General features: G+C 33.9%; 1 protein-coding gene across 1 annotated transcript; it reads left to right on the top strand.

Annotated features, from left to right (window-relative positions):
• The first annotated feature begins 5,507 nt into the window (after nt 1–5,507).
• LOC112024774 (TMV resistance protein N) lies at nt 5,508–10,915 on the top strand. Its single transcript, XM_065777761.1, has 6 exons — nt 5,508–6,004; nt 6,669–6,903; nt 7,311–8,505; nt 8,598–8,992; nt 9,090–10,034; nt 10,147–10,915. The coding sequence occupies exons 1-6, from the start codon at nt 5,508–5,510 to the stop codon at nt 10,600–10,602; spliced, it is 3,723 nt and encodes a 1,240-aa protein (XP_065633833.1). The 3' UTR covers nt 10,603–10,915.
• Nucleotides 10,916–12,531: the final 1,616 nt, after the last annotated feature.

Below are 12,531 nucleotides of genomic sequence, written 5' to 3'. Positions count from 1 at the left end.
TCAAGACTTGGCTATGTATTATGTTTCTTGCAATTTTAGTTGGATTAGTTGATGCCGTAACTCCAATAGCAAAATCGATGGTGCAGGAGATCTCTTGACCCAAGAAAGTATTGAAAGTGGCAGTCCCTTGACTCAAGGAAGTTTTGCAAGTGGATAGAATGAGATGGTTCATTAAGTCAAGCCATGTTTCTAGTTTAGGATCATGTTTTATAATTTATGACACATGTTATGATTAAGTGCTCTTGTTTTGTGAGTCTATTTCCAATTTGATTTGATAGTTAAGACTTGGCTATGTCTTATGTTTCTTGCAATTTTAGTTGGATTAGTAGATACCATAACTCCAACGGCAAAATTGATGGTGCAGGAGATCTCTTGACTCAAGGAAGTATTGAAAGTGGCGGTCCCTTTACTCAAGGAAGTGTTGCAAGTGGATGGAATGAGACGGTTCATAAAGTCGAGCCATGTTTCTAGTTTAGGATCATGTTTTATAATTTATGACACATGTTATGATTAAGTGCTCTTGTTTTGTGAGTCTATTTCCAATTTGATTTGATAGTTAAGACTTGGCTATGTCTTTTGTTTCTTGCAACTTTAGTTGGATTAGTAGATGTCGTAACTCCAACGACAAAATTGATGGTGCAAGAGATCTCTTGACTCAATGCAATTTAAGCTACATGACCTGACCCGAATAACCCGTGACACGACCTGTTAAAAAAATATTCGCTAAAAAAATATTTAAGCTACGTCTTGATACTAGGTGCGTAAAGCACAAAGTACTGATATTAATAGTCGATATATTATAGATATAAAGTTGTAAACAATTAAACTTCATTGCTTCACAAACATGACATGAGACATGAGACAAGACAACACGTTACACATGGCTCTCAAGACTCAAGACAACCAATAAAAAAAAAAAAAAAAAATCTCATTCAATACTAGGCCTATCTGTAGTCAGCCAATGGCCTCGTTTAAGTCTTGTTGGTCCCATCATTGATGTGACCAATTTTAGTTTCTAAAGTGCTGTTGTTCAATGGTGCATAAAAGTAAGTCTTATGTTCATTTAAGTGCTAATTTGGATTAAGGGGTAGAGGAGTAAAGTAGTGTTAGCTGAAAATTAGTCATTTTTAGCTAACAGTACTACTCTACTCCTCAGTCCTCTCTATACCCCTCAATCCAAACAACAGTGTCACTTGAATGGTTGAACCCCTTGGCCCATTTATTGATAGGACAAAATTTAGATGCAGTATCTTAGATGTTGTTCTTTTGGTTTTCCTCTTAACATTCAACCATGTGGCTATTTAACTAAAAAATACACTTCCATCCCATTAAAAAAAAAAAAAAAAAAATCCACTTGGTAGAATTTTAAAAAGGGAACCTAAGGAACAGCACCTAAGTACTATACTTAAGTCTTGCTCTTATTGAAATGACCATTATAGTTTTCAAAGAGTTACTATTTCTTTTGTGGTGCCTAAAAGGGGCTTTGATATTTATTTATTGTTAGCTTGAGTCAACTACATGATATGATCACAAATTCATTCAAAGGATTAAACGGCAATGCAATTTTATCAATGTATTACAAATTTTGTTTACATTCAAACCAATGTATAACTCAAACAATTTAGTAGACATGGACCAAATATTATAGATTGAAATTTTATTATTTCTATTTTAAAAATAGAAACAATTTAAATGAAATTTTAGCTGTTTTTCATAGCCCTCTTCAAGCTTACTTGATCCCTTTTGATGTCAATAACTATAGTTTCCAAAGGTTTAAAGTCTTTTAGCTTAATTGACAACTTTTGATATTTTCAATAAAAATGTTCATGGCTCAAATCTCTAATATTTATTTAAACATTTTTTTAATCCACATTCAAGAAATTTCAAAATGTTATTTATCCTTATCCCTTAGTATATCTCTAAGGGATAACTAAAAAATTCAGTAAAAATATTTGAATAAGTTTAGGAATACAATTTTTTCCACAACTTGTTGAGGTGACAGCTTGTAAGTGATAGAAAATAAGTGATGTCAGTAATAAATGCATGGAAAAATGATTATCCACCACTCACAACTTATCATTTCAATAAAGTATGAAAAATGCTATGAATGAAAGGTATGCTTATACTCTACATATACTCTATATATGCATTTTGACAGTGAACTATTAACATTGAAGGCTTTTTCCATCATGAATTTATGACTATAAATAATTTTTGTCATGCTCAAAATTGTCAGAATTGGAAGGATATTAATAAGTGGCATTAAGTGCAATTCATTTGCTTAATTGATTTTATTCATTCTCTCTAAACATGTTGTCATTGATTTGTTTTTGAAATTGAAAAAAAAAAAAAATTCTTGAAAAATACGGGTCAACCCGACCCGCAATCCGATTGACTTGTTTAAAAATGACTCTTTTTGACCTGCAACCCGTTTTACCTGCAAATCCGATTGACCCAACCCAACTAGCCTGTTTTGCCACGTCTACACACGACCACAGCTTTCATCCATTTTTCCATTATCTACTTCCTCTCGTCCAGTATAATCAAACTTTATATAAAAGGATTTAACGAGAAGAAGATGTGCCTATACTTGAACCTGTAAAGCACAATCCTAGTTCTGAACAGTGAGACTTCCCCTGAGTTTTGAACAAAAGACTTTAAACGCCCACTAGCAAGAGATAAACCTGACAACTTATCCCCAGACCATTTAGCCTTAAGATACCCAAACAGGGCCGGCTTAACAAATTAAATAATATTTATTTAACTTATCCCCAGACCATTTAGGCGAGGCTTTTTTTAATTATTAATTAAATAATATTTATTTAACTTTCAATTTTTATTATTATTTAGAATCTATATATCATTCTCTTTTAGATGCAAAATTATTAATTAAATTTTTATATTCAAGTTTCATTAACATTTCCTTTTACTATCACTTAATCTTTTAGTAAACATTTATAATTAAAATAAAACAGGATTTATAATAGAAAAATTATAAATTATTTGAAAAAAAAAAAAATTAAAGTATAGAATAATAAAACCTGGTTTATCCAAACACGATTTGAACCCTTAGAAAATAATATGATCACTTTACATTTTAAATCTACACAAATAAAAAATTATTTATCACATAACTTAACAAATTAATTTTAATTTAAAATATATTATCCTAAACTTATAATTTTATTAAATTAAGATAACACCTGTACATGTAACAAATTAATGACTTTCTAAATGGATAGGAAAAAAAGCAAAAAAATAATAATAATAATAGTAATAATAATAATAATTACTAGATAGTCATAGTCTAGGCATACGTTGAACAAATAGAAGCACTGAAATAAAAACAGGTGACCGTCCAACTCAGTATTAAAGCTCAAATTAAAACAAAAAATATATAAAAATTAATTTTAAAAAATTGCTTAATTGTAAGAAACGTGTAACTATAGTATGCAATTCACATGGGTTCTGATAAGTCCTGTAGATTGACATGATAACTCATAGTATGGAAAAAAGTGGAATGCATCTTAGCCATAAACGTGTACACTTTGGACTTTGGGGAAAAATATTAAAATTTTTAAAAGTCTAATAAAAAGACTTGTAGTGGTGACTATGACTAAAGAATGTTTAGTTTTAATTCCTTAACAAAGAGAGAGAGAGAGAGAGAGAGAGAGAGAGAAGACACATGTAACTATAGTATGCAATTCACATGGGTTCTGATAAGTCCTGCAGATTGACATGATAACTCATAGCATGGAAAAAAGTGGAATGCATCCTAGCCATAAACGTGTACACTTTGGACTTTGGAGAAAAATATTAAAATTTTTAAAAGTCTAATAAAAAGACTTGTAGTGGTGACTATGACTAAAGAATGTTTAGTTTTAATTCCTTAGAGAGAGAGAGAGAGAGAGAGAGAGACACATGTAACTATAGTATGCAATTCACATGGGTTCTGATAAGTCCTGCAGATTGACATGATAACTCATAGCATGGAAAAAAGTGGAATGCATCCTAGCCATAAACGTGTACACTTTGGACTTTGGAGAAAAATATTAAAATTTTTAAAAGTCTAATAAAAAGACTTGTAGTGGTGACTATGACTAAAGAATGTTTAGTTTCAATTCCTTAACAAGAGAGAGAGAGAGAGAGAGAGAGAGAGAGACGTGTAACTATAGTATGCAATTCACATGGGTTCTGATAAGTCCTGCAGATTGACATGATAACTCATAGCATGGAAAAAAGTGGAATGCATCCTAGCCATAAACGTGTACACTTTGGACTTTGGAGAAAAATATTAAAATTTTTAAAAGTCTAATAAAAAGGCTTGTAGTGGTGACTATGACTAAAGAATGTTTAGTTTCAATTCCTTAACAAAGAGAGAGAGAGAGAGAGACACGTGTAACTATAGTATGCAATTCACATGGGTTCTGATAAGTCTTGCAGATTGACATGATAACTCATAGCATGGAAAAAAGTGGAATGCATCCTAGCCATAAACGTGTACACTTTGGACTTTGGAGAAAAATATTAAATTTTTTAGAAGTCTAATAAAAAGACTTGTAGTGGTGACTATGACTAAAGAGTGTTTAGTTCCAATTCCTTAACAGAGAGAGAGAGAGAGAGAGAAGAGAGAGAGAGAGAGAGAGAGAGAGAGAGAGAGAGAAGAGAGAGAGAGAGAGAGAGAGAGAGAGAGAATCCCAAATCAGTGAAACTCAGCAACAAGTAAAAAAAAAAAAAAAAAACTTAGTAGAAAGAAGAATAAAAAGAAAGGAAGAGCAAATAGAAGCAAACCTAAATGAAGATCAAAGAAGAGTAGCTAGCAAACAAAGAAGAATGCTATAAAAATAGAATCAAGATGGAGACTAGAGAGAAGCAAGGTGCGCAGGGAAAAAAAAATGCTAATTGATATTGTTTTTGATTTCTTGAGATTTAAGATTGAGAGAATATACGTTTTTTCTGTCTATTTTTTCCTTAGATTCAAGTAATAAATGTTAGTTTTTATCAACGAAGTTATTTATAAAGCCATTAATTCAGATTTTAAATAGGAACATTATCTCTTCAATTTCTATGTTTTGGGAAAAAGGGCTTTAATTTTTTTTTTTTGATAAACCATAAGTTACAAAGGGCCTTATTTTCTCTCTTCGAGGGCCCCTAATTTTCGTTCTTCGTATCAATTTATTTCTATTAGTGGCGCCTTAAATTTTTTTCCTAGGTGAAGGAGCCGTAATTAATTTGTATCGAGGGGCTTCTTTTATTTGGGGGCAGTGATTGCATTAGTTTCTTCTATGATTGAGCCGGCCCTGTACCCAAAACTACCTCTGAGCTCTCAACGGTGTGAGTTCAATTGCGGTTTCTCAATTCTCATAAAGAGCAAATAAAAAAGAGGTATTGTTTGACCCATCTGATGAAGGGATTGCATCAAAATGGTTTTTTTTTTTTCTCTCTCTCTCATAATTTATTTTCTTTTCAATTCTTGTTTTCTCCATGCAGATCTATACTGTGATTCAATGGCTTTAAGCTCGTCTTCTTTCAGAAGTTCTTCTTCTATCTCTTCTACCAGCCAATGGAAATATGATGTCTTCCTAAGTTTCAGAGGGGAGGACACCCGCAACACTGCTACAGACTTTCTAAATTATGCTTTAGAACGGAGGGGCATATACACTTTTAAGGACGATGAAAAACTTGAGAAAGGAAAGACTATTAAACCAGAGCTCTTAAAAGCGATAGAAGAATCCAGATTTGCTGTGGTCATTCTCTCAGAAAATTATGCATCTTCAATTTGGTGCTTAGAAGAACTTGTAAAGATCATTGACTGCAAAAAAGAAAAGGGAATGATAGTTCTACCTATTTTTTACAATGTGGATCCATCTGATCTGCGGAAACTAAAGGGAGCTTTTGCAAAGGCCTTTGATGAACATGAAAAACAATTTAAGGAGAAGGTGGACACGTGGAAAGCTGCTTTGAATCATGTGGCTACTATTGTCGGATATCATGTAAAGAATAGGTAATTTATATTTAATATCTATTCAGCTGGTCGGTTGGCCCACTTTTATATATTTAACTCTATTTAGAGCATTCGCATTAGTGCCTTTAAAATCATGTAAAACTATGTAAAACACAATTTTTACACATTTTTGCTCAAAAATACTCTCTATTAGTTCTTCTATAATTGTATAAAAATGTGTATTTCTTTACACGAGCTACAGTAACCGTGTAAATATACACGGTTACTGTAGCTCGTGTAAAGATTATTTTAATCATTTCTGTTCGCTTGTTTTTTTCTCTCTCTTCTCCAACTCAACAAACTCAGTAAACTAACTTCTCATCTTCTTCTTTTTCCTAAGATGCACACAATCACATCCACACACAAATACATCCACTTTAATAAATCAACAGAGATACACTTGCTTAAAAAAAAAAAAAAAAAAAAAACACAGAGATACTCAAACACGGAGATCGAAGATCGGCTGAGATTTGGTAGTGGATCGGAGCGGTGGTTCGGAGCTGCAGCGTTTGGTGGCGTAGATCAGTTGGGAGCTGTGGCGTTTGGTGGATCGGAGCGAAGCGTAGATCGGAGATGTGGCGTTTGGTGGAGCGGAGCGTAGATCGGAGATGTGGCATTTGGTGGATCGGAGTGGAGATCGGAGATGTGGTGTTTGGTGGATCAGAGCGAAGATCGGAGTGGAGCGTGAATCGGAGCAGAGCATAGATCGGAGCGGAGATCGGAGATGTGGCGTTTGGTGGATCGGAGCGGAGATCGGAGTGAAGCGTGGATCGGAGCGGAGCGGAGATCGGAGATATGGCGTTTGGTGGATCGGAGCGGAGTTGTGGATCGGATGCGGAGCGGTGGCGTTTGGTGGATCGGAACTGTGGCGGATGGGTTTTGTGATTTGGAAGAGGAAGGCCAGAGAGATGGGTGTAGAGAGAGAGAGAGAGAGAGAGAGAGAGAGAGAGAAATCAGAAAATGAGTATAGAGAGAGAGAGAGGGCGCGTATTTAAGAGAGGTGGTTGGTGAGAAATAAAAAAAAAAATAGAGTATAATGTATATTTTGTGGGAATATCTTGTAAAATAGATGAATTGATGTATGTGTTTTGTAAAAGTGAATGTGTAAAGTAGAAAAAATAGGTTTTTAGTGTAAAAATAGATGTGTAAAATACACATGCTGATGTGAATGCTCTAACCTTTAACAAGTCTATCTTTTTAAAAAATAAAAATAAACATTAAACCTTTATCAATTCTCATATAATTTTGTCATAGAAAATCAATTGACACATTTTTATTTTGGGCTGCATAATCGAACACCTAATAACTACCATATTTTTCATGGGACGTATTCATTGATTATCAATTCTTGTTCTCTCTTTATTGCAGCCCTCTCTCAGAAGCTGTCAAAAGCATTGTGAGACTAATATCACATAAATTGAGTTTCGAATTTTCTGAAGCTATTGAGAGCCTGGTAGGAATAGACTCTCGACTGGTTGAATTGGAGTCATGTTTAGCTTTATGGTTAAAGGATGATGTTCGCTCTATAGGGATTTGGGCAATGGGGGGAATGGGCAAGTCAACCCTTGCTAATGTTGCCTATAAGATGATTTCTAAAGAATTTGATGATTGTTGTTTTATTGATGATGTTAGGAAAAAGGATTTATTATCACTACAAAAAGATCTTATTTCTCAAATATTGAAAGAAACAAATTTGAATATACAAAATAAACTTGACGGAGAACACATGATCAGGAAAATGTTACGGCATAAAAAAGTTCTTCTTGTTCTTGATGATGTAGATGAATCAAAAAAGTTAAAAATGTTAGTCAACAAGAGTGATTGGTTTGGTTCGGGCAGTAGAATTATCATAACAACAAGAGATAAGCAGCTATTGAAGGAATTCCCAGTAGATGAAATGTTTGAAGTTAAAGCATTGAATTATGAAGATGCTCTTTGTCTTTTTTGTTCCAAGGCTTTTAAAAAAGAACCAGGGCCAGATGAATATTTAAAACTGTCCACAAGTTTTTTAGAATATGCGAATGGTCTTCCTTTAGCTCTTGAGGTTTTGGGTTCATTTTTGTTTGAAAGAAGTACTACTGAATGGAAAAGTGCATTAGAGATGCTCAAAGAAGACCCCAAGCCAGAGATTAATCAAGTACTAAAAATAAGTTTTGATGGACTCCCCGACTCAGTGAAGGATATATTCAAAGATATTGCTTGCTTATTTAATCATGAGGAGAAAGATCATGTCATACAAATGCTAGATAGTCTTGGCCGTTGTTCCCATATTGGATTGTGCATTCTCATTGACAAATCTCTCTTGAAAATTTCCAAAAATAATGAATTGTGGATGCACAATTTAATAGAAGACATGGGTAGGAACATGGTTCGTCAAGAGTCCCTTGAGCCTGGGGAGCGCAGTAGACTGTGGTTTTATAAGGATATTGATCATGTGTTGAAAAACAATACGGTAAGATGTTATTTACTTGAGCTCATACCATATCTTCTTATTCAGCAAAGTTGATATATGAATAATTATGCTAATAATATATGTCACATTTCACAAATTCCTTTTTTTATTTTCAGGGATCAAAAAAAGTTCAAGCTATAGATTATAGGGGAGTCGAGGATACAAATATTTATCATGAAAAAAAAGAAGCATATTGGGGGAAGGTCCTAAGTGCTCTACCTTGGCAAGCATTAGCACTATTGGTTACTCTTCAGGAATGGATCCAAAAGATTCTATCTTGGCGAAGTTTCACATCAACAAAAAAACAAAAAGGGCCACTTTGGAACACTAATGCTTTTTTGAAGTTGTCCAATCTTAAATTTCTGAGAATTCATAACATTTGCCCTCAGCAGGTCCCCAAATATCTTCCTAATACTCTAAGATATCTTGACTGGAGTGATTATCCTGCTAAATCGTTGCCATGTTTTCAGCCAGATGAGCTTGTTCAACTTTGTTTGTTGCGTAGCAAAATTGAACTACTTTGGGGAGGAATGAAGGTAAGAGTGTTAACAAGTATCCTCGTACAAATTTGCTTTAAAATTTCAATAAACAAACACTAGAAAGCTAATTATTCTAAACTTTATTTTTTAATAGATTTTTGACAAGTTAAAGTTCATCGATATGGCTGGCTCCTCAAACCTGATTATAGCCCCCAACTTTGAAGGAGTCCCAAATATTGAGAAATTAGTTCTTGCAAAGTGTTCAAATTTATGCAGACTTCACCCATCCATTGGAAAACTGAAAAAACTGAAACTTCTTGATCTAGAAGAATGCCAAGAGCTAGCTAGTCTTCCAGACAAGTTTGAAATAGAGTCTCTTGTGACTCTTAATCTTACTTCTTGTTCAAAAGTCAAGAAAATTCCAGAATTCTCGGGAAACATGAGGCACTTACAAAATCTTCTTTTAGAATGCACTGCAATTACAGAATTACCCTTTTCTGTTAAATGTTTGACTGGCCTTAATATTTTGATTTTGCGGGATTGCAAACAACTAGTGTGTCTCCCCAACACCATTTGTAGTTTGAAGTTACTATTTGAAATCGACCTTTATGGATGCTCAAAATTTGTCAACCTGCCCGAGAATCTGGGGAATCTCAAAGGCCTGAAGTATCTTTCTTTAACGGGAACAGCAATGAAAGTGTTGCCATCATCCATTAAACGTTTGACTGCCCTTACAGAATTGTATATAAATGATTGCAAAAATCTTGTGTGTCTTCCCGATGATATTGGCTGCTTATCCTCTCTAAATGTTTTACATCTTTGTGGAAATGATTTCGTTTCCCTTCCTGAAAGCATCTCTCAACTATCTAGACTTGAGAGTCTCAACTTGGATGGTTGCAAGAGGCTTGGATCGTTACCAGATATTCCGTCACAAGTTGAATATATAAATTTAAACAATTGTACCTCACTGGAGAGATTCCCAGAAGGCCCAAAACCACGAAATGATCTCAACAGGTTACCTCATTTTAATTTCTTTGTAGAGTGTACCAATTGCTTCAAATTGGATTACAATATTCAAATCGGCAGTAACATACCTCAGGTATTTCTCTCTTTGGGAAATTACCTAATTTTCTTCTTCAGTATATATCTCTTTATCTATCTTTTTTTTTTTATAAATAATAATTTTCAACATCATGCTTTGTATATTTCAGGGACGAAGTGGTAAAATACTGGGGAGGTTACCTTATATTCTTCCTGGAAAAGAAATTCCGAATGGGTTTGAAAAAGCGAACATACGTGATAATTCAGTGAACATACAATTGCCTCGGTCGGGGTTTGATGAGTTGGAAGGAACTGTTTTTTGTGTTGTTTTTGCACCCAGCGAGCATTCTGATATCGCATATGGGTTTCGTATCGATTTGATTGAACTGGATGGACTACACGCACATGTTAACAGTAGTGGGCTTTATTTTTGGTCACAATATGGTAAAGTTGAATCGCATCACCTATGGCTGCTCTATTTGGGTTTCAACGGTCTGCCTGGCAGGTCTATTGATGAGGAGGGATTCCATCAAGTTGGGTTTACAATATTTACCCAGAACGTTGAGGTAGAGACAGTAGGGTTCCGTTTGGTAGACAAGCGAGACGTCGAAGATTTCTATCAATAATACAATTTCAAACTCTGGGATGATTGTGAGAAATCCAGTCGATGAGATTTTTTTTTTTTCTCTTCTTTTAATCATCTTTCTTCGAAGCATTATAAATCTAGTTGTTTCCTTTCTTTTCTTTTTTTTTTTTTGTTTTCCTGGACATATACTAGCATTTCTTTTTTTCTTTTTCTTTTTTTCTCTTTTTGTGCTGCATATGTAATGCTCTGTTTTGTTTTGTTTTTTGTTTCTTTTGTGGCTAGGCATATGTAATGCTCTGTTAAACTTCTACTAATATTCAAAATTTCAAATGCATATTGAGATTTCTTGTCCCTCTGTAACCGTTTTTTTTTTTTTGTAATCCTTGTTTTTCTTTTTCTACAACAGTTCGACATATATAATAATGTTTTCTTTTTTTCCCTACCGGCATTTGGGTCTATGATTCATATTGAAGAAATTTCCAGAAGAAACCTAGCTCAACTTAGATGTTGATTTTGCTCTATTATTTGCACACCTACATGTAATTAAAGCTAGAAAAAGAAGAGTAATGAAAAAGTGAATTGAAGTTTACAAAACTTTTTTCTGTTTGGTAATCAAAGAATGAGAAGTAAATAAATATTACAATTTTTCAATGGTTTGTGTTATAATTTGTACAATGAATATGCTGTATTTAGTACGCACCAACACTTCCTTTGGGTTTTCATCATATCATCTTTTGGTGCAAAGGACATGTGTTTGTATATCCCGGGGGGATAGTATGCAGAAACTAGCAACCCCACAACCAACATCCATAATGTGAACTACCCTGCAGAAATAGATCAACTGTCTCACTGGTAGTCATATTTCTTAACCTGTCATGACGCATGAGGCTTGTAATTCAGTAGAGTTTAAATGTTTGCAGTATATGGTTTTAACTCTTAATAGGCCTTGTTAAAAGGTGAGCTATTGCATATTGCTTATGTTTGTTGTATCAACCATAGATTCACTGTCACTTACAGTGAAACATTGAGTCTTATACATAGATGTTATATATTGTAATGTAGGACAGAGATTCTGGATCTACACCCCATTTAAGCTATTTCCAATTCCAATACCATGAACATCCTGTAAAACTCAATAAATAATATGCTTAAGGACTTATGCAATGTTAAGGTCTAGATATAATTAAAATTTGCCTATAACCTTGGATGTTTAATTTCTGCCCAAAGAAGATGTTTTACTTTACTAATTGATGCTTGAAAGTTGCTACTTAACAAAACTGGTGATCTGAGATAAGTCTTGTATTATCGTATTGGGGTTAATTACACTTCCACCTCCCACAAGTATGGGAAGGTGGGTGACATCGCTGGTTCAAACATCGATGGGTATTTGGGATAATATTTATGGCTTAGCAAAAACTTATTAGAAAATAGTCTTATATATTGCTTCTACTGCTGCAGTTGATGTTTTGTGTGTGTTTTCATTTTCCTTTTGCAAATGGTCCTTGGATCAAATGTTGTCTCCTCCCTATCTAAATAAGAGGTGGAGGATAGCTCATGGGTTGAATCTCATGCAGGTGAGTGAGTTCTAGTTACCCATATAAAATTAGTGCTTATCCTTTTCCTTTTTTGTTAGTTTTTATTTTCTTAGTCAGAAAGATAATTTACTCTTGCCTTTTCAGGGTTATCGACGTGTTCACCTGACAAGCCAAGGATTTGGAGAGTAGAAATCATCTAGGCACTAACAAGATGCTTAATGAGAAAAAATAGTCAATTGTGTGTTGTTATCTTTATTTCTATTTAGCCTTAGATATTATAGATTTTTTCCAATTTTCCAAAATTTTAGTTTTATATCAGTTGATTAAATCTTGTATTCCAAATGCACTGAAAGATGTTCATACTCTATGCAGATCATAGGTTACTCTTAAAAAGCAGTAAGTTAACATCAGTCACAATTTACCATTATTTTGGT

This window comes from Quercus suber, unplaced genomic scaffold (genome assembly GCF_002906115.3).
Source record: "Quercus suber isolate HL8 unplaced genomic scaffold, Cork oak 2.0 scaffold_163, whole genome shotgun sequence".
In the NCBI taxonomy this organism is placed as follows: Eukaryota; Viridiplantae; Streptophyta; class Magnoliopsida; order Fagales; family Fagaceae; genus Quercus; species Quercus suber.
The sequence above is the reverse complement of the archived record's forward strand: the minus strand, read 5'-3'. Positions and strand labels throughout refer to the sequence as shown.